The 25,728-nt window shown below is 38.3% G+C and overlaps 1 protein-coding gene across 3 annotated transcripts in view; it reads left to right on the top strand.

The window, feature by feature from the left end:
- SYTL5 (synaptotagmin like 5) overlaps window positions 1-22,589 on the top strand; it is a 77,284-nt gene extending 54,695 nt beyond the window's left edge. For 2 of the 3 annotated variants that reach the window (XM_090123884.1, XM_090123877.1), the window contains exons 10-18: window positions 2,137-2,226; window positions 5,645-5,710; window positions 6,649-6,827; window positions 7,655-7,757; window positions 9,829-9,990; window positions 12,766-12,874; window positions 14,253-14,388; window positions 16,208-16,416; window positions 16,792-22,589. In XM_090123884.1, coding sequence (XP_089980010.1) covers window positions 2,137-2,226; window positions 5,645-5,710; window positions 6,649-6,827; window positions 7,655-7,757; window positions 9,829-9,990; window positions 12,766-12,874; window positions 14,253-14,388; window positions 16,208-16,416; window positions 16,792-16,934 — 1,197 coding nt within the window. In that variant the 3' untranslated portion in view covers window positions 16,935-22,589. The remainder of the gene's footprint in view (window positions 1-2,136; window positions 2,227-5,644; window positions 5,711-6,648; window positions 6,828-7,654; window positions 7,758-9,828; window positions 9,991-12,765; window positions 12,875-14,252; window positions 14,389-16,207; window positions 16,417-16,791) is intronic. The other variant, XM_031594568.2, reaches the window with a different exon arrangement.
- Window positions 22,590-25,728: the final 3,139 nt, after the last annotated feature.

Below are 25,728 nucleotides of genomic sequence, written 5' to 3'. Positions count from 1 at the left end.
AGCTTTATCAATAGCACCACTTACATATAGAGATAGAGACTGAGTGGTGGTGTTCTTCTTACTCTTGGAAGTGGGAAAGGATCAGAAAGCTGCATGCTGTGGTATTTTTCAAGAAGCCAGCTAAATACTTAGTGCTGCACTCAGCTATGTGTGCACCTTATCTTGAGAGGTATGCATTGAATTCCTGACCAAGTAGTGTTCATTACATGCTCAGCTGCTTTATTAGAACGAATTGGATAATGTGCATTTTATAACCCCCACTGGAGACAGCGAGATTAGTGTCCTTCCAGCTCTAACTTTAATAGGCTTATATAAGCTAATAACACTAATCAATTATGTAGCTACTGTTCTGTAACACCTACTGAGAAACATAATCATTGTAGTGGAAAAGGAATTAAGCTCTTATGTTTAATGGTAACCATTTGTTTTAAATTTATATATCCGCTTGCAGACAAAAATTGGTGATCACCTACTTACTGTTAGGACTCAGCGCTCTCAAACAGAGTTTGAATTTTGGGTGGTGCTGTGTGGAGCCAGGAGTTGGCCTTGATGATCCTTATGGGTCTTTCCCAACTCAGGGTATTCTGTGATTCTACAACTCCGTATCACGGAAGTGCTGTCAACAATTGAGTGTCTAAACCTTAAACATCCCATGAAGATGGTACTATCATTTGTCCTGTGCATAATTATTCACCAGTCAAAATTCAGCACTTGATTTTTAACACCACATATGTGTATACAACAGTGTAAAGGAAAGAGTAGGGTTGTATTTCCAGAATTACTTCTCTTTAATGCATTGGCTGAAAGAACACCTTTCCGGTGTCATTTTCATATTTTTGTGTCACTTGAATTCTAAAGTCAGTAAGGAGAGTAGAAGTGATGAGTGCTTGTTTATTTTATTTTTTGAATTAATTAATTTATTTACTTTTGAAGGATTCAACAGTGTTTCTCATGAGAATAGTGTACTGTGTTGTGCCTGGGTCTTTATGGACATTTTCTTTACGGTGTGAAGTATCCATGACGTTTTATTCTGCAGTGGAGCCCGAATAGAAAAGAAAGGAAACACACCATCAGAGGAGGCTCATTGTAAAACCATGAAGCTAAGAGGGTTTTTTTTGCTTCAGTATGTAATTTTTTGTCCCAAATAAAGTGATGGCTTGTCCTCATTTCCCTTTGCTCAACATTAAATGTGCATGATTGTGGTTGGAAAGTAGTAATAGAAAATTTTGGATAGCTTTCAGCTGATTCATTTCAGTAACTGGAGCAAAGGATTAGAGAAGTAACAGCTAGTTTTATGCATACTAATAATGAACACTTTGCAGATCTTTAAATAAACATTGACAGTTCAACTCTCCAGCAGCATTTCTTTTCTGCTCTTCTTCCTAATTAGGATAGAAGTCTGTGTGATCTCTCTTTAGTTTAGAAGATATAGAGAATGGTTGTGCAACAGTGAGGTAGGTCACCATATGAGGCTTGTATAGCTGCAAAGCAGATATGAAGGATTTGTACATTTGGCTTCCATAAAAACAGAATACCTGCCATGAGGCTTAAGGAGATCCTTGAAATTTTCCAGCTACTCTGAATAGAATGGAAGATGACTTTTTTCCCTGTAATTTTTGCTTCGAGTTAAGAATCCTACTAGGCCTATCAGCCAGATACTAAGTTTCTTGTTAGGTTTTACTTTATTGCTGTATTTAAAAAATAATATTCTTCCTGGATATGAGCTAAGGATGTTAGATTTCAGTCTTGCTTATTAGGTTTCATCCATATATATATATGAAGGTGTGCAACTGATGATTTCTTTGCAATTTTTCTAATTATTATTGCAATAATGCATTATTTTAATGCAAGATTTTTTTTATGTGAACAGTTATTGAGGATGCAAAATTATACGTCTACAGAATAAGATAGCGAATGTGTGTGTCATTTCTTCCATTTTTTTAAGCAGTTGAAACCTGAAATCTAATGGCCTCTTTTTTTGCTGTTAGTCAAAATTCCTCTGGAGATTAGAATTCTAAATGCATCCTGTACCATCTTGCCAAAGCAGAAAATATGTGAAACAATGTCAGGGGACAGAGGCTGACCAAATACAGTGGAGAACACAATGACTGAATTGCACGTTTCTTTCTCATTTAGGATTCTCTGGATGAAGAAGAAGATATTGATGACATCGTGGCCTCTCGTTATTCAAGGAAACGTGGACATCTGACAAGTGGATTATCAAGAGTAAGATCTCGAGTAGAAAATTTGTTTTTTTCCTTTCCTATCAGACCATTATTCCTTCAAAATAGACACTGTACTACTTAGAAGCATTACAGTTTATATTTTAGTAGTTTTCCTGGCCATTTCATCCTACAGTCGAGGAACATCCTTTAGCTTTTAGATAGAGTGTTCTCACTATTAAGATTTTTCCACTGTTCAGAGCTGAGACATCTCTGCAGCACCTGTGGGAAGAGACAACCTTTATCCATCAACAGATTTGTCCACACATTCAGGTTGCTGCCAAGCTAATATTTGGAGAAGGCAAGCCATAGATGTTTGCAGCATGTGGCGACTCAGCTTTCCAGAGGAGCATTTAATTTGTTTGAAATAAGTAGAACAAAGCCGTGGTGTGTTCTTCCATCTTATTTTGCTTTCTGAATGCTAAAGTTCTTGGGACACAAATATTCATTCTTCCATTATCTGTGACAGGACTGTTTCACCACCTCAATCTCAAAAAGTATTTCTTTTCACAGTGAGGAAGGAGATATTTGGGGGGTTCTGGTGGGGGCCAGCTTTTCTACCTTGTACAGTAACTGTGGTAATTTTTTTTATGTTAGTCATGCCCACAAACTGTATAACCTAAATCACATGTTTGAGTCTTTTGGTTATCTGTTGCAACTTGCTGTTGGTTTTGAATGGTTGCATTTTCAGGTTGTTACGAATGCTTGGCATGCAACAAAATTAGCGTAACAAGTCTTATGCAGCTCTTTTTACAGTCAGTTATTCACTGTGATAGAGATCAGTTAATAGGAATAGTCTTTAACATGTCTAGTTTATAAATACTAGTAGTATTTATAGTAGTGTGTGTGTATTACTGGTATCTGACACTCAGAATGTGTGCATCTCATCTCTAGTGATGTCTTGGAGCATTATCTAGCCACTGTTCTTTATGCCTTGTGCTGAGAATAGCTCTGGCCAGCACACAGAACAGCAGTAGGCTGCAACAAACAACAGATAGAGCGTGAGAGAGTTGAAGAGAATGGATAGCTGGGGAGTCTAATGCTAAAAGGGAAGAGAAAATATGGTCCATGACACTGATTGGTGAACTGTTCTTTTCAGACTGTATTCCCGTTAGTCTTCCTGCAGTCAGAGCTGTGGGAATGCACGTTTTAGTTCTTGATCCCAAAGAGATGGTGTTGGCTGAACCCAAACTTGGGCTTATCTGAGGACAGCAAAGGGCTGAGAGAAGTGTCCCTGGAGAACATTTTGGTATCTCAGCTCTGCCCATGTCCAGACCTTTTTTTCCCTTTCAATTTGTGTAATTTGCAGAAGCAGCTACAACAGAGATATGTGGCACGTCACACCAATCAGGCCGGAGGAAATGTGGCTTGTTTGATATTGGTCTAATAAAATCCACTTCTCTGAGGCTGACTATGACTCATTGTCTCCAATCCTTGCTGGCCCCAATGATTTTACAGGCAGAATTGTTTTTCTTTCCTCTGAATATTGGTAGGAAGATTGCAAGCACTTAAGTGCTTTCTCAATTCATCCCATTAATTGAGGAACTCTATTTAGCGATCCTTCCCTCTGTGTTCTGTAGGCAGTATTCTGCCTGTACATTGGATTTCATCCAATTCATTTTATGTAGAGTCCATTTTGACCTTTTCCTAAGCAAGAGTGCAGCTCTGCTGCTGCTGGAGGTTTGAGGTAATCTCACATCTCAATGCTCTTATTTCTTTGTACTCACCCTAAAGTGATTGTTAATGTTACTGCATGCAGTGCTAATGGAGAAATTTTGAAAGGCCAGTTACTACTCTCTTGAAGAACGTGTCAGTATTACAGGTTCATTGTGGCTTCTTTATGTTTGTATTATTAGTTATTAACATTCATTCTCTCTTGTATTTTTTTCCTTTTCTCTTCTTGTTATATGCCTTTGAGCCTTCTGCCTCATACAATTTTTTCCCTGTATTTTACTTGTCTGTCAAATGACTACGTACGATTATTATGTCACATCGCAGTAATGTTGTTAGTGAACAATAGGCTTCAAGTGCATTTTTTTTTAAATATGAGAATTAAAAGTATGGCAAGGGTACTCTAACACTAAGCATTTGAAATAAAGGAAATATTTCAGAAGGTAAAAATGCTGTGCATCTACTTATATGATGGGTGAGCAAAAATAGGGATGAAAAATGGCATTAAACAGGAATTGTAGCTTAGCATTATGATGTTTTCTTTCTGTTTTTCCAAAACTAATACATGAACAGTTTATTTAGCTTTCCCTGCATCCTTCACTGATTCCTTTCCTAAGCACATCAATGTGTGGCTGTCAAGACCTATCACGTCATTAAGACTGACTTGTTCCTGTGCCTTCCTGCTCTAGTAAGATAAGATTCAGAACAAGTGTAGTTCATAGTGATGGACTAAAATGAGGCTAAGCAACCTTCATGTGCAGTGCTTGTTTACTACTTATGCAACCGGAAAATGATTAGATTTCCTAGGGACGTTGCGTTTAGCGTGTGTAAAGGCTGTTGTAATTTCCACAGAACAGAATGTGCAGAAAGAAGACAAATGTGTCATATTGCAGTTTCTAAGCAGTTCAGAAATTGCATTTGCATAGATTCTAAGGTCAGAGGTCATTTATGTGTTTAGGATTTCCTGGTTGTTTTTTTCCTTGCTGCCAGTATACTTCAAGATCAACAAAAAGGATATTTGGGTTCAAGAGAACAGATATTCCCTCTGGCCACATTGGTGTAACCTTATTAGATTTTTGAGATGGGTATATGGATGGTTATTTTCTTTTTTGTTTCTTCTCCTGGACTCTGTTCTTTCTTCCTTCCTGTAGCTGCCAGGGAAGGATGTAGTTTCCCATGAATTCATTGTGGGGACTTTCAGGTATTGCTCAAATAAACAGACACTGCAAAGTGTTTTCCCCAGTATTCTGTAACTGTATTTTTCCCCCCAGTGACACGCTTAAACATTTATGCATATTTTTTCCATCTGTACTTACAAACTCCTCAGAGAAACTGCTTTTTTTGTTGTTGTTGTTATTGTTGTTGCTGTTTACAAAGACAGCAGTGCTGCAATACAGGACGGTTTACCTTTTGACTAGCCTAAGTAAAAACTGAGTTCACAGAGGTGCAACTGGGGCACATCCAACTACAGTCTGATACAAATCTAAATTTTTTTCTTTTTGAGACAGCAGATAACTTCATTTCTATTTAATCACCTTGAGCCATGTGTCCTTCAGCACTTGAAGTATTTGGAAAACACTTTGCATGTCTCTGATTTGGCAATATTTTTTCCTTCTTTCTTGCTGTGGCTTTGTGACATGAATTGCATTTACCTGTCTGTGTAGGTAATGCATTATCACTGCATTTATTCTTTCTTACTGCAGCTATCTAATGCTCTTTTCTGTTGACCTTTTGCACTGCTTTCTTTAAAGAACTTCCCAGAAGGCTCTGACAGAAAATGGAACTTCTTAAATGTGCCTGAAACAGACGGTGATACTGTGAGTTCTCTGCAGTCCTCTGTTTAACTTACTTTGAAGATTTCTCTCTTTTTTCCCTCTGAGTTGGAAACTGTATCTGTATGTCTTGCACAGTTTTATGTAGTGGGATTTGTATCGTTATGCAGCTCTTTGAGCGATCTCAAAGAGATCTTCAAAGACTAGAAATCTGTTGAACGTTTTCTTCTGAGAATGTCTTCGCATATTGCTCCAATTTTCTTTTAAACATTTAATTCTTTTCTAAGTGAAATCTTTTGGAGGAGGATTTTCCTGTTGCAATACTCCATAGGACAGCAGCAAAAAAATAGAAAAAATAAATTAAAAAAAAAAAATCAGGGTGTGGTATATTACACAGTGGAAGATTTTGTGGGATTTTTACTAATTTTTTTTTTTTTGCTTTAGGAAAATTGCACTAATGGTGGGTATTGAATTTTGCTAATTCTTTTAGAAATGCAAATGAGAGGTTGGTGTCACTTTAATCAAGTGTGTATTTACACCATTTTCATTAAGGAATCATCTTTAGAGCTCTTTCTAATGGTTCTGTCAGCAGTTATCTCATGGTATTCAACAAGGATTAGCTGGACAGCTGAGCCAAAGAGTTGATTTTTGTCTGCTTGGAGCTTATATGAGCTTACAGTTGATGTAGGTTGACTGCTCTTTAGCTCATGCATGAATTCAGTGGTGAGAATTTACATTTAGTCATGTTTATAAGTAGATTTGAGTCCTGCGTGTAAAAAACATAAACTGTCTAGATAAATAAGCTATTAGTTATAGTTCTTATTCCCTTTACATCAAATATAAGCCAGTGGTATTCTTTTCTTTCTTCCATCTCTTTTCAAAGCAAGTCTTAACAAGTGAGAGTATCTGTGACCCTATGAAAAGCAGATTCTAGACAACGTACTTTTTGTAAGCTTCTAAGTCCTTTTTCTCTTCTCATCCAGACCAGCATTAACAGCATGCTGAGCGTATACAGTGAAACTGGTGACTATAGCAACGTGAAGGTCAGTGGTGAAATCCTTCTGCAAATCAACTACAGCTACAAAACAGGTGCTCTCAACATCCTGGTGAAGAGTTGCAGAAACCTGGCCATTGTGGATGAGAAAAAACAAAGGACTGATCCGTAAGCACACGCAATTTGCTTTTTAGGCCCTGCAAGGGCTGTTCTCCAACACATCACACGCTGTAGTCAGTAATGACATAACCTGCTACAGGCCAGCATTTTGGTGGTGGCTGTTTTTTGGATTCTCTATGGAAAATACATTTTCATTATGTTTCTTAGTGTAGTGTGCAGGTGTTCTGAGGAAACAATGTTACTTAAATTATCAACTTATTTGCTAGTATTCTCTGCAAAAGGGCAAAAGCAGGAATTAATGGGGAGGCTGAATTGATTTCTTACTCCTAGGAGCAAAGCTAAACTATAGAAGAATGTTTTGGAGGGAGTGAGGGAAATAGCTTTGTGGTGTGCGTCAGTAGATTAACTTTGCTAGGACAGTGTTTTCTGGGATTCACATTATAGTTTTCAGTATATTATGTCAGTTCTCATAGATGAGGAATTAATAGTATCATCTCTAATCCTGTTTTATGTCAGATATGTTTTTTTTTCAATCTCAGCTGTTTTTTGGATGTACACTGTGATATATAACTAGTCAAGAGTCATAGTACTGCGCAAGGGAAAATGTTGGGAAAGTTTTCTGTATTTCTGAGAATTATTGAATTGATTTAACCCTTAAGCAGTTGTGTTATTCTGATCCTATAGGACCAGCACTGCTGTGTTTGCAGAGAAAGACCATACCTTACCATGTTTCACATATTGGCTGGTTACATACATACATTGTTTAGACTGCAGAAATTCATTTCCTCATACTTGTTGCTCATGCAGCAGTGGCAGGTCCTTGCTCAGATTTTTTGTTTTTATTCCTCATTAATAACTTACTGCTTGGTCCACAGATACGTCAAGGCATACCTTCTGCCTGATAAGTCCCGCCAAAGTAAACGCAAGACCAAAATTAAGAGTAACAGCACCAATCCAGAATTTAATGAAACGCTGAAGGTGAGAACGCTCTCTCTCCCATAGGCTGTGATGAATGTTCCACTTGTGTTTGTAGGCATTCTCTATAAATGCTCCTGTACAGGAATTAGGATTTGGAAACGATGCTTCAGAAAGAAAATAAAGCAAAACATATAGTAATTGTGCGAGTTGTAATTTCTTACTTTCAGCACTGAGGAGCTGTTTTTGTTTGGTTCTCTTCTTCACAGGTAAGATTTCTGTTAATTTCTGTAGGTCTCTATCAAACTATTGATGTTCCCATTTAACGTGATCTCAGAGTTAAACACTCCTTAGAGGTTTTACAAGCCCTCCATCAACAACTGATGCTGAGACAGAGATAGCTTGAAACTTCCTAACTGATTTCTAGGAGAAGATAACCTCTTTCAGTAAAATGTGATTTTCTGTGGAGATTTTTCTTTATTTTTAAAGCAGAACCGACTTCAGTAGTAAAATGCCAACAACAGCTTCACTGGCTGCATCTCTAAAAAGTTCATTTTATGTTGCAAAAGAGAACAAGAGACTACTTCCTGCAGGACTGGTTGAGCAGAATGCCCATTTTCTTTCCATCCCCACCTCTTACTCATGTCCAGCCTACACAAGCTGGAAAGGTTTTGTGTTCTCCATGAGCTGCCTGGCATCTAGACCACAGACTCTTGGTGATTCTGCTTCCTGTCAACTGACTGGAGTCATCCCAGCCAGCTGTCATAAAGCCAGACACTCTTTTCAGATTCTCCTGAAAGAGTTTTGAGGGAATTTTGGTGATGCTTTAAATAAATTCTTATAAGAGAGGCTAATACGTATTCTCTGGCTTGTACTCTTGGCCTAACCTGGCTACAAAACCATTTTGTAGACTTACCTTGGTCTGTCCAGGCAGCTTGCCAGGGGAGAGTCTCCTATTTAGCTTCATTTTTAAATAGTTTATAGTAAAGTTATTTCTTGCCTGCAGTGGAGAGATTAAAAAATTAAAATTAAAAAAAAAAGAAAAAATGTGTTAGACTCTATTTGGCAGAGCTCATAGTTAGTGCTAAGTGTTTGTTAGTAGGGAGCTCTGCAGGGATAAGACCCAGCAGCTTGCTGAAAATGGAAATTGTGACACAAAGGATTTACTAGAATTGCTGGATGGTAAGCAAGAGCTAGATTTATTTGCTGCAACTGTTACTATCATTAAAAATATGTACGTATGTATGTATCTGTCTTTATCTTTTGTCTTGCATATTTATTCCATTATTGCTGAATATTGCTGTTCTCATAGTTGGCATCTAGGAGTAAGCAGTGTAGACATATGTATACTTTAATAGCCTACTGACATGGCTAGCCAACCCGCTTCACCATTTCAGATTCTGGAGAATATATCTGTGTCCAGACATTGCACCGAGAGCAAACAAAAAGAAGACATCTGGGTTTCCTCAACTAACACTTGAAGAAGGGTGAACATCATGGAATTAATTGGCTTTTTTTTTTTTTTTTATACTAAAAGCGGAGATAGAATTCCAGATGTTTATAGTTTTCTCTATATATTTGAATATGATGTTTCCTCTGAGGATTTTTAATAACTTTCAAAACGAACTGTGTTGCCGAGACTGAGACATTTTGGTGAACACGTTACAGATACAATTTTACTTGTTTTCAGAACAATGATTCCGAAGTTACAAAGATAGAATTGAAGAGAACACTATTTCTAGAATGCAGTGTCCAGCAGCCTTTCCTTAGTGATGAAAGAATCAGTGGGGTTTCTTCTTACAAACTAAACTTTGGTATTGAACTGCTTCCTTTACATAAGCTGTAAGGAATTAACAGGTTGATGGTTTTAAACGTTGTTATTTACTTTACAGCCATAAATACGCAGTAAGTAATACAGAGAAAAGAGTTAGGTTTAACAGCTTCCTGTGAGATTTCTAGCTATTGAAGTCGTCTTTGCAAAGCAAACAAATCTCTCTTTCATGCTTCATTTATTAGCTGCTGCGGGTTTCACAAAACTTAGCTATTACTGTAAAAGGCTCCATGGAAACTATTATTTATGCTTATTTTGAGGGTTTCTTTTTCTGTTTTTTTTTTTGTTGTTGTTTGTTGGTAGTATGTCATCAGTCATACGCAGCTAGAAACCAGGACCCTGCAGCTTTCAGTCTGGCACTATGACAGATTTGGACGCAACAGCTTTCTTGGAGAAGTGGAAATTCCATTTGATTCCTGGAACTTTGAAAATCAGGGCGATGAGTGGTTTGTGCTTCAGCCCAAGGTAAGGGTTTCCAGGGACCAATGAAACCACCGAGAAGCAAATTTAGTGAGGCTTAGTTATTTTTTCTTTGGAACATATTTATAGAACGATGACTTTATGATTGTTTAATATGGAGGTGAAAATCATGCCTTTGTGTTTTATTCAGTCAGAACATAAGATTTTCATTTTCATGAAGACTTCAGGAACAGTATATATTGTTGGCTACTTAAAAAAAAAAAAAAAAAAAAAGAACAAAAGCACCAAGAAACACCTTTTAAATAAACTATATGTTCATTTTGCTGCAAACTGCAGTGGAAAAATGATTGAGGAAAGGATTTAATTGATTTTTCTACCACTATTCCAGTCCAGCCCTCAGCAGTTTAGTAAGGAAAAAGACTTTTTCTGCTTCAGTTCAAAGTTCTTCACTCTTTTCAGGTGTAACAAAATGACTTATAATCTCTCAATCCCCCCATCCAGGAAGGTTTAAGATGAGGCTTCTCAGCAGGTAAATCAGTTAGTTTATGAAATAGGACTTTCACTGTACTTAGCTGCAGACAGGATGACTTTGGTCTTTTGAACACCCCTTTGGCAAGGGCAAAGGTATGTATTTTTGTAAGAGATTCAAATTGTTATTTTAAGGTTGAGGATTAAAGGTTTCTGAGTTGCTTGCTCCTGCAGCAGCCAGAATCCCCAGGAATTGTAGTGGTTTAGATTGCTATTTCAGAAAGTTTCTTTTTCTTGATAAAGGAAAATCTGAGATTGTATTGCAGATAATATAGAGACAGACTTGGATAACTTATTTGTTTCATTCTCATTATACATTAGTGTTATATTTGGGGCTTTAGGAGGGGCTGCTTGACTTATTTCCCACAAATGACAGTATAATCTGATTGCTGTATAATTTCCAGGCATGACCTTTTTTGGGTCTTACATGTAAGCCATCAAATGTATACTTCAGTAAGCAATAACACAGAAGATACATTAAGAATTTGGTCTCTTCTTAACATGTGGACAGCTCACACTTTAGAACCAGCAAGGAAGATCACCTCCAGTTTGCTAGTTTAGCTTTGTTAGTAAGAGTGATCAGCATCTGTTCCTTTATGGCCCAAATGAAACAGAAGATACCAGGAAAAGAAACTGCCTTATGATGGCAAATCTGCTTCAGTCAGCTTAGCATCCAGGCCAGGATTATACCATCCTTCTTACAAGCTTGCATGACCCTCACCCAACTTATATCATATAGTTTGCTCACGTTGGCTCTGCTCTTGTAGTAGAATGAACATCTGCCACATCTCTGGTGTATCCCTTGCTGGTGTTAGATCTAGTTTAGAACCAACTCTTCTGCTACTGTAAGATATGCATCCTCTGTTTGTTTTGCTCAGAGTTTGATTGAAGTTGAGAGGTTTTTTTTTCATGCAGTAATCTCTTTTTCTTCTTATTTCAATGTCTGGGGGCCTTGTTTGGAGATGAAAAAAAGTCTTCAGGAGCTCCTGCTTGGGAAAAATAGTAATGAGATGCTAAGCATTTAAATCTTTCCAACTAGAAGGTCTTGTCTGATTTTTTCTAAACCCATTACAAGGACTTTCATACTTGATTTGTTCTTTTTTTAACCAAAGAAATAAAATGCAAAATTGGACTTGTCTGACTCCTAAGTCGTTATAAATAATGTTTCTGAACTTAAAATACTGTTAAGATTGTTGTTCAGCAAAGATAATATTTCTTCTGAAAGCTAAATTATTGTATTTTAAATTAAAAGAAAAATGCACAGGGTAACACGTAAGTTATGGTAACAGCAAGTTATGTGCTGTTCTGTCATATAAACTGCATGATGGAGAAAGAAATGGCAGTGAGACATTCTGTGGGTTTTATTACAAAGTATTATTTATCTTGTATCATTTAGCAGCTTTAGTGAAAATGCTGGAGACATGAGCACAACATCACCTATTTTCAAGAGGAGCATGATTAAATCAGAAAAAGAAAATAATTCTGTGGTTAAAGAAGGAATCAGAGTCTAGAGCCACGTTGTTTGTAGGGAAGGTTGGCAAACTGTTCCTGATGTGAGAATTTATGCCATCATCTGTCCCCCAGTATAACAGAAAAATAATCCTTGTGGCCTTTATGGGAAACTGATGCAAAACCTATGTAGTTGAGACTTTAAATGAGCTGCCCTACTGACAAAATTTAAATGATGATTTCTTGTTATTAAAATTATACATACATATACAGCATTTACTACAGGTTTTCTTTTTGGACCTTTGTTGTAGCAACTGGCATCAGACACTGGTGCCATCTTGGTACTTTTTTAAAGTATCCTGGATGTGCTCTTCTTAGGCAAGATCAAATGTTTTAAAATAAAAAGGTGCAGGAGATAACCTTAGTTTTCACAGTTTTCTGTTGGAGAGCTGTTGGAGTTCTCTTCCCCTGCAGTGGTTCCCCACACCTCTGTTCCAGCAGTGACTCAAGAGCGACTCTTGTAAAATGCATGAAGTCTATTATGGATTAAAACCTCTTTGGGATAAGTAAGGGCAAGAGAATGTCATCTTAAATTAGCAGATTATGTTTCTATAAATGAATTTGAGTTTTCTCTTTGTTTGTTTCACTCATTCGTGCTAGATATCTCTCTGTCCTGTGTATGTTCACTGTATAGTGTCTACTGCCGTGTGACCTTGATTTGTTTAAGAAGCAGTTCAAACACTATTGATACAACAAAGTTAAAATCAAACAGCAAAAATGAGTGATTAGCTTTAGCTGGATTTATGTTTGGGGGCTATTCATTTATTTATTTTTTGCTTTCAGGTGGAGGTTGCAACAGATGCTGGGCTTCAGTATAAAGGAGAACTGACAGTTGTTTTACGTTACATTCCCCCAGAGATAAACTTGATGCTTCCTCTAGGGCAGTTTCAAGGTAAAACAATCATCAGTGACAGTTTACGATAACATCCCTCAGTATTAAAAATCCTCAGCTAGTATGAAGACATGAAATTAGTGGAAATTTAAATCAGGCTTTAATATATTAGTTGTCTTTATCTGTGTAAATTCTGAACCATAAGTTAAGTTTCCCCTCTGTCCTCTTGTGTTACATTGGACTTAAGGAGAGGGAAGGCAAAGAGGAGCGTGCACAGTAAAGTGTTGATGTGTGGCTGTGTCCTAGTTAGAAAAGGCTAAGACACTCAACAGTATGACCAGGGACAGCTGCATACACACAAATCTTCTGAACCATAGTCCTTGTGTTCTTTGTTCAACAAGTTGTAGAATAGTGCTATAGCAGATCAGAGTAATAGACTTCCCTTAGTTCTTGCTTAATTGGCCACAAACTTGCCTATATCATTTTAAGTTTACTTTTGTTCAGTTTTGCTGCATTACACCAGTAATTCAGTCTTGTAAAATATCATTTTAATGGCTTAGGGTAAACCATTATTCTTATTAGTAATGAGTGAGGGATAATTTTCTGAAGCGACAAAACCCACTAGATTGCACCTGAGAATACATGGTTTTACAGGCTGCAGGTAGTCCAGGAGGAATTCTTTCTTATTGACAGTGTTGCTGTTTAGCATTAGGATTTGATAGACGTACTATTTTTTCTTTTTTTTTTTCTTGACAAATAACATTCCCTCTGTTTGCAGTAATCTAAGGTTTTCTCTCTGAAAGCCAATCGCTGTCCAGAAAGTGTAGATGTACTGTTTGCATTTTTTTTAAATAGTAACAGTTTAACATCATTCCTATTCTTCTTTTCCTTATGTTTCCAGTCATAATCAGTGTAAATGATCCATGCTGATACATACCTTAGAATCCACAGCAGGAGCAAGTAACGTGTGTCCTCATGTAGCTGTTTAAATGCAGTAGTGTGTCAGTGAGCACATGTCCTTCCTCACTGTCTCTGAGGAACCCTGTATCCTTACAATAGGAATGCACACAGTATATTTCTGCATTTTTAAATTTTGGGACAGATTTTTTTTTCTTTGGGATGTTTGGCTTCCGTAAGGTCAGTGGTGGAATTGGATTCTGAAAGGAGGATTGGAATTATGGCACATGCAGGTCCTTCTGTTCAGCATAGTAATCCACAAATAATTACATTCAGGAAGGCTCCCCTCACATACGACACCCTGCCCCTGCCTTTTCAGTTTCTATACCCTTAGAGAATCAAAATCTGCTATAAGAAATCCTTTAAACCCATTGAAGGAAATGAGTAAAAGAATCCAGCCATGAGAATTTAAGTTTCCAAATCAGTTTTGTAGTGTATGGTTTCTGCTGATGACGATATTGCAACTCTTTTGTGTGTGTAGGAAAGAAGAGCTTTAAGAAAGGAAAAAAGGGAGACAATCACCCGCTCTCTGGAGGTATATTAGAAGTCGTCATCAAAGAAGCTAAGAATTTAACAGCAGTGAAATCAGGAGGCACATCAGACACGTTTGTGAAAGGGTCAGTAGCTTTTTCTGCCCTGTTATTTATTGGCTGCATTATATAGTTCTTTAACCTTTTTTTTCCCCCCAGTGTATCTGTGTAAGTGTGTGTGGAAAGTCAGTACTGAAAAGCAGCTGCCACTTTGAAATGGGATGGTGAAGGATGTGTTGGATAAGGACAGAGAGGTCTCAGTTGTCCCAGTGCTTAAATACCAGCCTATCTAGACTCACACAAGAAACAGTATGTAATCTGTGTCACTTACTACATTAAAGCATATTCATTGTCCTCACGTGCGCACTGTTAAAGAACAAAGAATATAGTTTGGTGAAATAAACCACTTCCACTGAGTCAGCAGAGAGAGGTAGGGGAATTTTCATCACTCTTGGAATTAAGAACATGGAAAGTGAGGTTCATACACTGGAGATGATACCTGATCTAACAGTAACCTTTACATTTCCAGCAAATTGAAACACACATTTTTATGAGAGGAGCTGAGAATTTGCTCTATCACATAGCATTATTGTACTCTTTGTCTCTGTTGCAATTTCCATGGAAATAAATAGCAGGCGTTACGTTCAAGATGACCTTTTTATTGAATAAACAGTACTTTTGGTGGACTGTCAGAGTATATAGAAAATGCTACATACAAGGTGTACTTGTAATTGAATAAAATGAGCATAATGTCTCATTATACAGGTCTCGTTATACTGGATTTTCAGTAAACTAAAGAAATAATGGATAGCTTAAAACATTTTTCTTTCCTGGTTTTTGCTCTCAGTGGTAGCTTTCAGAATTGCTAAATTTTAGATGTATAGTTCACTAGTGATTATTTGAGTCTTGTTTCTTCAAGTGTCCATATCAAAAATCCTGCCCTTCATTCGTTGGAAGAGCTGAGAATTTGTCTTGATCTGTCAGTCTGATTTGAACTTTCACTAAGCTCGTATACTTCATATTGAAAAAGTTTTAACTATTCTATATAAGCATTTGTTCTTCCACACTATCTGTTTTCCTTCCAGTAAAAGGTATAGTTCCTTTTACTGAAAAATAGACTGACCCCATTAAGGCTTGTTTCAACATGGAGCCTGCAGCAGATCTCAGGGAGAAAATATTGTCAAAGTTATTTTACATTAGCAGTAGCAATGTGTGGCCAATAATTCTGTGATATATTCTTAGTGGTGTCAGCTCTTGCTGACATAGATCATTCAGTGTGGTGGAACTGGCCTCTGTTTACCTTGCACTATTGACTGGTTGTCTGTCATGTGTCAAGTTGCCATGAACCAGTAGAGGTACTGCAGTAGTCTGATCTGCACTATTTCTTTCACTAAAGGAATTCTTCACTAAAAATAAAATATGAAATAAATTTCAGGTTTCACAGTATTGATGTTTCTTTTCTCAGTAAGGCCACATAGGTATAGGTGATAAACTTCTAGAGTTCCTTCTTTGTCAGTCATTTCTGTTTCATTTGAGAAGACCTTCTTTTCTGCTTTGAGAGGGCTGCTGTGAAGCCATCTCATCCGTCCTCCCATTCTAGCCAACATTTTAATGACTGTATGTGTCACATGGAAATAAAAAATATTTTTATATAGGAAAAAAATGAAAGGCATGGGACAAGGAGACTTGATTTCATTTTCTGATGGTGATAACTAAAATTGTAACTGTAAGAGCAGCAAATGGTGCACAAATGGAACCGACGTACACACTTTGGGTGTATACTTAATTTAATTACAGTGGGAAATGGGTCTCTGACCTTATTCAAGCTGTGTGTGATTGTAATTCTTTATGAGTATTGTGGGACATCCTATCTACATCTTCAGCTTTCCTTTTCTCTGTCTCTCAGGTACCTACTCCCAGATGATAACAAAGCTACAAAACACAAGACTCCCATAATAAAGAAGAATGTGAACCCCCAGTGGAATCATACATTTGCTTTCAGTGGCTTGAATTCACGGGATATACATAATGTCTGCTTAGAATTGACTGTGTGGGACAAGGAGTCACTTTCAAGTAATATTTTTCTGGGAGGAGTTCGTTTGAGTACTGGAAGCGGTAAGGTCCCATCTTATTGATGATTGTTTTCCTTATTCTGCTCTCCTTCTTTACCACCCCAAGTGATTCATATGTACGAGGTATAGAAATGTTATTGAGTGTATGAAAAGTATACAGAAGTTCTGGGAAACTGGAAGGGGAGAGGAGGCAATGTGTCATCCATTTATGATTTAGTTCTTTCCTTCATTGGGTGAGACACAAAAACGTGGAGCCCAGTTGCACTTCAAACTGGTGTTATCCAGAAGCAGCTCCCTACAGAGGCAGTAGTGTAAAGTGCTTGTCATCTTTCTGTAGGCTGTTGGAGTGAATGAACAGTGGTATTAAGTAACTGCTTACTAATAGTGCAAAAATATGTAATGTCTTTGTAATTTCCAGGCATAAGTAATGGCAAGGAGGTTGACTGGATGGACTCACAAGGAGAAGAGCAGCTTCTCTGGCAGAAGATGATTGACAGTCCTGGAACTTCTGTGGAGGGGATATTAATGTTGAGATCCAGCATGGGAAAATGTAGACTCTGAAAGACTCTCTACTACTGAGGGGTAGCACAAGTCCTTATTTCAGTTGTGTGCAGCTCATGTCACTTTGCCCATTTGAAAATGGGTAAGGGTTGTACTCTTTGCCTTGGATATTAAGGCTTTATGTGAAATTTTAATACATTCTGCACTTTCATGCACTCATTTTTAACCCAGACTTCTTGAACAGATTATGTTTTTCCTGCAACCTGTGAGAATGTGACCTCCTACAGAGATTGGACTGGCTTTCTTTGTCCCTTCTGGTGGCTGGTTGTGTACAGCTGATAAACATTGCTGGCAGGGGACATGGAGCAAGCAAATTCTCTGAGTAGCCATTTAGGATGTAAAGTGTGTTTTACATATCTCCTTTTGGGTCAAAGATGGCCTAGAAGACGAGAGCGATTCAGTACATGCAGATTCCGAATGAATCTGTGCTTCGTTATTTGAAAGACTAGAAGCCATAATGTTTGGAAGTCTAACATTTATTTTTTATGTTTGCTCATTGGACTGTGCACTGTGCAGGATGGCAGGCATGGAACCAAGTAGCTCACTAAGGCCAATTCACTGGCCAGCTGCACAATGGAAATAGTCAGCAGATGAAGGAGTCTGAAGTGCCTGTGTTCAGGCGTTCTCTTGGTTATTTAGTGCACTGTATGAGAAGTAGACTTGGCTCAGTGTGATCAAAGAGTCTCTAATGAAAATAAATTATAACAAATCCTAAAGAATTTTCAGAACTGTGTGATATTACCACATTTTTCATTTCAGTTGACAGCTCTATCTAAGATCTTTCAATGTCATTGAACAAAAGGAATTACATGCCTGTCCCACTTGATGAGTCAGTGAGGTGAGACACATTCTGGTTTGTGCCATAGCTAAGACCTTGGCTCAGCAGGGTGTGTAGTAAAGTAACAGGATTAATGCATGTTCCAGGATGCTTTGCACAACTGTGGAATTTTTTCAGAATGGGCTGGGATCCTGTTCAAGTTTGCCCGTGCATGTTATTTATTAAACAGAGCAGGATTTTTCTCCTCAACTGTCCTCCAAACGTTAGCAGTAGATTTAATAAGAGTGGATTTTGACTGATTCAGTCATTAATCTTCCTTACCACAAACGTTTGCCATTTGGTTTCCTAAAGTGATCTTTATAACTGCTTAGGTCTGCCGTGCTTTGGAGACTTGCAGGTTGTAAGTGAAGAGATGCTGTTTTGTATCAGTGTGGGCTACCACAGCATTACAAACAGTAGTAGTAACATAATAAGATAGAATTATAATCTTTTTCAAGGACAGAAAATGTCTGTTTGCAAGATTGGATATTAATATAATTGCATGGCTTGTAATTGCTCAGGGTGTGAAACAGAGGAAGACAAGTAAACTGAATGAGCAACATTTCATTTGGATCTCTCAGAATTGGATCATAGCTTCCTATTTGAACTATTTGTAATCAGTCTCTAAGTACATTTCTTATGTATTTTTCCCCAAATACCTTATTTTGGAAACAGTATCATATTAGCACTAAGGAAACAAATTTGAATATTGGGAAACATAATCCCTACATAAAGTATCTAGGGGAAAAAAAAAGCTTTCAGAAGATGTGTCTTTCCCTGCAGGTCAAAGCACCAGTATTCAAAGATTTCTGTGAAGAAGGCCATAAAATCTAATTGGTGAGAGAGAAGGAAATACTGTTCCTCACAGAGTAAAAGTTGCAGGAAATCTAGATTGAACTGACTAGAAAACTGATAGCTAAGTATAGATTAAAATTTTTTCATCTGTAGCAGTCCTGGTTAGTCACCTAAGTCACCTAAAATTCTGATGTGAATTTAAGCAGTCATTGGAAGTAATACCTTTTCTCAGTTTGAGACCCTCGTTTTCAGAAATTACTGAGTCATCTTTAAAAATGGAGTTTGCATTTAAGAATTCCATGTTGGGAATCAAATGTCAATGTTTTCTTGAAGCTTGTTCAAGAAAACCAGCTTCATTTTCCTTCTTCAGCTGTTCATTTCCTTCTGCAGTCCTGCTCAAACTGGACAATGAAGCAAGCTCAGTGCAGCTTTAATCTGCTTTTCATCTTATGCAGCAGGTGCTGCAAGCTGATAAAGTAGAGCACAAATATCAAGCACGCACATTTTATGATCTTCCTTTTATCATTGTAGTCTTTTTTTCAAAATTAGATTTTTTTGTATCTGCATCCTCAAAGGGAAGTAAAAACTTGCCTTTGGCACCAAAATTGCCTTCTATTTATTGCTCTGCAAGCCAGCTGATGTGGGAGCACAAGTTTGATTTTTCATTTGCTGGAAGTTGGCTTAAGAAGATAAATCTTGTTAAATCTAATGATTCTTCAGGATAAAATTGCAGGTAGGGTTATTGGGGAACAGTGGGCAGACTGATGGGGTTGTTTCTGTTTCATTTTGGTGTTGGAAATAGAAAAATAATGACACAAAAAATATACCAAGATGGACCCCAAAATTGAAACCTTTATCCCTCACCAAATTGAAAACCCTAAAATATTTGGAAACTGAGCTAAATCTTTTACTTAAAATGGAGTATAAGATGGAGTGTAAGCATTTATGTAATTTTGAAGGGTATTTTCTAAGAAGTGCTAGCATTGTATCTAAATCTAGTCTTGCTTTGAATTGAAGTCTGTGTTTTACTACTTCGGCTTCTACCAGCTTCCCTCCCATTTTTAGGACCTGTGTTAGAGTATGAGATAAATAGATTCATCTGGAAAGCATCACCTGTCTCCTATAGCTTTTGGAAGGGACAGAATTTCACTCTGAGCCTCTACCTGAAAACATAGGCCAGGCTAAGAATAGTCTCTAGATGTCAACTGCAGTTCAGTCTATGAAGGGAACAATTTCAAGTGGGAATTTAATTCAGCCAAGGCAGAGAGTGTTGTTGGCCATTGATGGGATTTGGAGTAGTGCAGTGAAATTACCTCCTAGGTTAGCAGTGGTGATTGTGCATTACGGTAGCATACAGGGCATATCATGCTCTGCCTCAAATGAGCTTCAGAAAAATGACAGTCATCAGTATAGACATTGGAGCAATTTGGCTGTTCTGTGATGTTATCGACAGGTTTGTTGAAAGCATTTATTTGTGGAAAATGTCACATTTAATTATCGCTGTTATATCCTCTTTCTCTTCCTTTGCAAAAATGATTTATGGTTTGGAAAAAGCACGAGATGATTAACTGCAGATGTGATTTCTTGTTTCTGAAATATTGGCGCAAATAGCCTATGACTGTGTGTCATCACATATCGTGCTTTACTAGGCTGAGCAGAAATAGATAAAGTTAGAGCCAGCTAAAGCATTCTATATGTATAAATGTTTGTGATATTGAGGTGCATGGGTGGTTTATCTAAGACCAGTTTTTGGGAAAACAGAGTCAGTTTTGACACTGATTCATTAACTCCTATCTTGATTAATCAGACACAGGAGAGCTGATGTTTTAAAAATATTTCTCCATGCAGACTTGAATAACTAAAGATGCTGCAGTGAAGAAGAGATTTCACTACAGTATTTTTTGTAGATATGATTCTACTAGTGGTGTAACAACAAGGCTTTCATCACTGTCTTTCCCCCCTTGATACTTGATTCTGACAACATAATTTGACCCATTAAGGCAAAATAAAAGTACAACTTGGGCTGTAAAACTTCATGTGAAGACAGTAAATACATCCCTAGATAGTGTGGTTATTGCCAGTATCTATCAGGAAGAGCTGATGCTGAGGGCTGTCCAAGCCCTGCCATCAGACTTGATTATCCAGACCTGTTCTCTGGATGTTTCTCTGCTCAACTTATTAGTTACGTGGGGACTTCAGGCTTCTAAAAGTCAGTGATCTTGCTTGCATGTTTAGATGCTAAAACCAGTTCAGATGGCCTCTCTTTCTCCTCCATCTCTGTCACATTACTATCTTCCTGTGCTAATCCAAGTGCCATTGCCTACCTTCAATGCCTTTTAGATAACACATTTTGACATTTCTCTCCCAGCTGGATGCTTGGCAGTTGGTTTACGAGAGAAAGCAATGGGATAGTGAGTATGCTTTGATCAAAATGCATTAGACTGGAAACTTAATGTTCTTTGTCTCCTCCAATAGAGATTTAGCTAGGGTAGCATAAGAGAAATCATAGAATCATGGAGATTGAAAAAGACCTTCAAAGATTGTTCAACTATTAGCCGAATCTGCTGAGTCCTATCACTAAACCAGGTCCCTTTGTGCCACATTCGTGTCTCTTCAGTACCCCCAGAGATGGGAAATAAGCATTTTGAAGTATTGTGGTTGATATTTTCTTTTCCCTCCTGGTTAGGCCCTGTGAGGTACAAGTAGGCAAAGTTGTATTCTGCAAAATGTGAACTAAATTGCAGCAGCAGAGCAGCCATTGAGCATCCACTGATGAGGTCATATGAGGGAAGCATAGAGGCTGGCTTTGTTCTGGCTTCACAAGGGGTATGCACGTTGGCCAACTTCAGGCATGTAAAGCTTGTGATTTGCTCTAGAGTCAATGAAAATAAAGTCTGAGTCTTGTTTCCATGACTGTCAAGTCTGTTGTTTCACACAGGGAAGTAAGGATTATACCTGAATCTTTGCGGGATCTCTTCCCTCCATCCTTCCTTTCAGTTCAGCAGCCTCCACCAGGAAACTGTTCAAGTTTTTGTCAAGTTTGTCCAACTATGACCCCATGTTCCACCTCAGCATTAATCTCTGGTACCCAGAAGGAGGCAGTGTGCAGTAGTTAAGGAATAGTTTACGATGGCTAGGTGAGGTAAAAACTGAAATTGCCCTTTCCTAACATGCAGTATTGATTTTCAACAATGACAGAAATAGCTGTCTCTTGAGAGGTGGTATGTGCACTTTGTAAACTCTTTATTTTTTTTCTTTTGATACAGTTTTTGAAGATGGTTATTATTTATTTTTATGTGTAGAAATATCAATGTTGGAGGAACTTAAGAGAAATGATGGTAAGAACATGTGATTAAATCCAAAATTGGATGCAGAGTTTTATTTGCAGAGATGTTTCTTACCTTAACTCAGTATGAGGCACTGGGAATCATGCTTGTAGAGCCTTACCACTACATCCTGTGAATTTCCTGCCTGGTGATTTCGTGTTTGCAGATGCTGTTTGATAAGTGATAATAAGACAGTATTAATTATACTGTGTATATTGACACTGGAAAGGGAATCTCAACTTGCTTTCATAGGTGTTCCTTAGGTTGCTTTTGAGACTCACCCTTGCTGCATCACGGCCCTTTATGTAGGATCGCTATTTCAGCAATTCTACTCTGTGGCAACAACCTACCTACGGCTTTGCACTACTGCTCTTGAGAGCTGCCTGTGTGTTTTTGAGGGTTGCTTTAATTGCTGGGGTTTGCTTAAGGCCAAATGTAGTCCTTCGATGCAGTGAATTGAGAATGCCACATATCCCTCTTGCCACCTTTGTTCTGATTAAAGATCTGTTGCACGCTGTTGGTTTGGTTATTCTGTTGGATATTAACAGTAGTAGCAGTAAGTGGCATTGCAGTATGTTAAGTTCTGTCCAAATTTAGATGAAGCATTTTCTGCCCAGAACATTTTTGTACTGTGCACTGTATGTTCAGTTTTGTGGACAAAAGTGGCTGGTAATACATTTGCAGCAGTTGTCAAGAGTATTGTTCTGTCTTTTAAAATTAAAATTATGGAACGTTGCCGTGTCCCTGTGTCTTCTAAAATGCATTATAATGAACTATTAAAATGTCTTTTAGAGATATCCAGTTATCTCTGAGGCAAACTCATTATTCACTGCCTATAAATGAAGTAATACTAGAGGTGGGACTGCACTGATAGTCTTTCTCTCTGTTTTTGTCTTCAGTTCTACAGCTTACATATTTTTAATGCTTATTTTTGTTTCATATACATTACACCAATTTTGTATCTAAGAAACTAGGAAATGCACTGTTCTTTTCTCCTCTGCTAGAGGATTATTTTGTCTGTGCCTTGACACTGTGCATTCAGTTCCTTCCCTCTGTCTCCAGATCTCCTCCCTGACCCCTAGTTCAAGGTGCTGCCTAACTGTAAAATCCAGGTATGTTCAAAACACAACTTCTCTGTAATTAATGGTCCGGATTTCTTAAGATAAAAGGCACAAAACCCCTTGGATTATTTTCTCCAACTCATATTTGGAACTGAGTCACGCTCACTTCAACTTAACCACTCAGTGCTGAGGTCTCTTCACCTCCTCTGAGTGTACCAGTTTCCCAGGTTTGTTACCTTATACCCTTTGTTGTCATTAATTATGTTACGCAGTCTGACTCAGGCTCTTAGGTAAGTACTGAGCTGTAACAAAACACCACACTGCAGTCATTCAGCACGGAGCTGCCAGGGTCAGGAGCGCTGTCATCAGAGCTGTGAGGTTTTCCTAGAAGGGATGATCTGAACTTCAAAAAAAAAGGGGATATACAACTTTTGTCTCTCTCTCTGCAGATGGAGGTGATTATGAGGTGTGTGATGGCAGGGAGTGTTCTCATTAAACCTGTAGATTCTTGTGGAGGTTTGGGGGAAACCTGCAGGCCATGCAGAGAATTGTTTGGGGCTCCTGAGAAATCGCAGTGGTCTTGTTGCAAAAGATGTCACATGGTAGAAACGTGAATAATTTTCTGTTCTAAAATGCTTTTTGCTTGTTGAAATCACATTCAAAACAAGATGTTATCTCCAGACTGATGCAGATGCCTCCAGCCCCTGGCTGGGTGCCCACAGTGATCTGTCAGTTCTGGAGCAGGAGAGGAAAGGAGACTGACTCACTGCAGGTTGTGCTCCTTGGTTGTGCTGCCTCTAATCCTCTCCACCCAATTTGTGCTTGTATCAGGATTTGCATTTTGATAGCAGTGGTTGGTAGGATTAGTAGCTATGCCAAAAAGAGCCACGATGAAAGTCAAGTAAGAGTCCAGCCTGCACGATTGTGAGGGAGGTAAGTAAATTCTATCTGAAACATTTTTTAATCATTTTTTTTATTTTTAAAAAGTGGAATGGTGTAGGTACTGCACCTTGCTTACACAACATGATTTTTTTTCTAGAACCGAAGCCTACTGGAGTATATTTGAATATTTAGAATGTGTTTGGACATACAAATGCTGGGCTAAAGCCAGTAATACTAACTCTCTCATTCATTCTTCTCCCAAAAGGCAAATCTGCCTCATTCCTGCAGTCCACACCTGCATGCTGATCTGACTCCTGGTCAGAGATGGCACATGGGGTTTGTCAGTTTCCCATTCCTCCCCACAAAAACGTTTCACAGAAAATGCCAGAAAGCTTGTGTATTTAATAAAGAGCAGCTTTTGCTAATCGCAGGACTTTAGCAGATGTTCTGTGTAGAACTATAACTGGCAATCCAATCACTCATGCACTCCCATCCACTTAATTCAATTTCCTTATTTCCTTTAGAGGACTGGTGATTGCAATCACTTTTCTGATGCAGCAATCATCAAGCTCCACTCTTATTCACCCAGACGTGAAAGATGGCTGCATGTACCGATTCTGCACCTAAAATGGAGCAGCAACAGATCGGAGTTGCAGAAATAGAACAATCAGACCCTTGAATTTATTTATTATTTGTTTGAAAAAAATTATTGGAAATCGTTGATGTGCTTTTTGATTGAGTAAAAGGGCTGGTGAAATGACCTGTTCACCTTTGCATTCATGCTACGCATGCACATGTGCCAAGGCACCAGTGGCCACAGCAGTATGTACATAGATGTCCTCGGGCTGGCTGTTTTGCAGGTGCCACTTAAGGCATGAAGAGATTTGGTGTGCTGTGTCTTAGTTTCTCTAACCACCAGTGTTCTTCAAGCAAGAAAGGAAACAGCTGTATCCATAAGCATGTTGGTTCTTACTCACTTTGCTCCTTTTATAGTTGATCAAGGATGACTTTTTGGTTTGGGTAGGTTTGGAACAGAAATGCTGTTTATTTCTATGATTTCGTCACCCAAACAGTCCTTGCATCTTGGAAACTCTTGGATAGCTCAAAGGAAGGCTTCCTGTTCCTCCGAGTGCCCATCCTCACAAACCTGGCAGCACCCCTTGCATCTGAATCTTCTTTGCGTTTGGCATCATCTCTGAGGTCAGTCTTTGCCTTGGCTGTGCCATGCTTTCATGCTTGCTCTTGGGTGTTTGGTAAGGCTCCTCACCATCTCAGAAACAGCCCACCTTCTCCTTCAGTGCTCTTGCACTTCAGTATTCTGTTAGTTTTTGCTAGCAACTGTCAAAATGAACACTTTGCTTTACAGTTAAACAAGCATTTGTCTGAAACAAAAAGGGCCATGCTTTGAATGAGCAGCACAGACAATGAATGCTGTTCAGTGTCATGGTTTTGTGATTTTTGGTTATCAGTATTCCACATCACAACATCATGTAGGGCACTGGGAGTTTAACTATTATTGCTCAAGTTCTGGGTACCTGCTCGGAAGAGAAGAAGAACTACATTCCCCAGGGGACTTTGTGGTCACAGAGAGGAGATACAACTCCTGGCAAGGTCACCTGATGTGCTCTTCTTTGTCCGCTCTTCTTCGTGGGCTCTCCTCCAGTCTCCCTGCTGCTCACCTGGACTGCGCATCTCACCTCAGCGTTGTGGTGAGGCCTATCCACCTTTCGGACATTCTCTCTCTCATTATATTTGATTGATTAGCTTCAGTTCTAATTATATTGTATTATGGTGTGTTATCTTGCATTCCGATACTATATTTAGTAAATTAGTTTTGTTTCTCCTCAGATCGTTGCTGCTATTTTTAATTAGTTTGGGGTCCCCTGTTTCCCTTTTCCGGAGGCGCAGATTTT

The sequence above is a fragment of the Phasianus colchicus genome, chromosome 1, assembly GCF_987193195.1.
Source record: "Phasianus colchicus chromosome 1, bPhaCol1.hap1.1, whole genome shotgun sequence".
In the NCBI taxonomy this organism is placed as follows: Eukaryota; Metazoa; Chordata; class Aves; order Galliformes; family Phasianidae; genus Phasianus; species Phasianus colchicus.
This window is presented reverse-complemented; position numbering and strand designations above follow the sequence as displayed.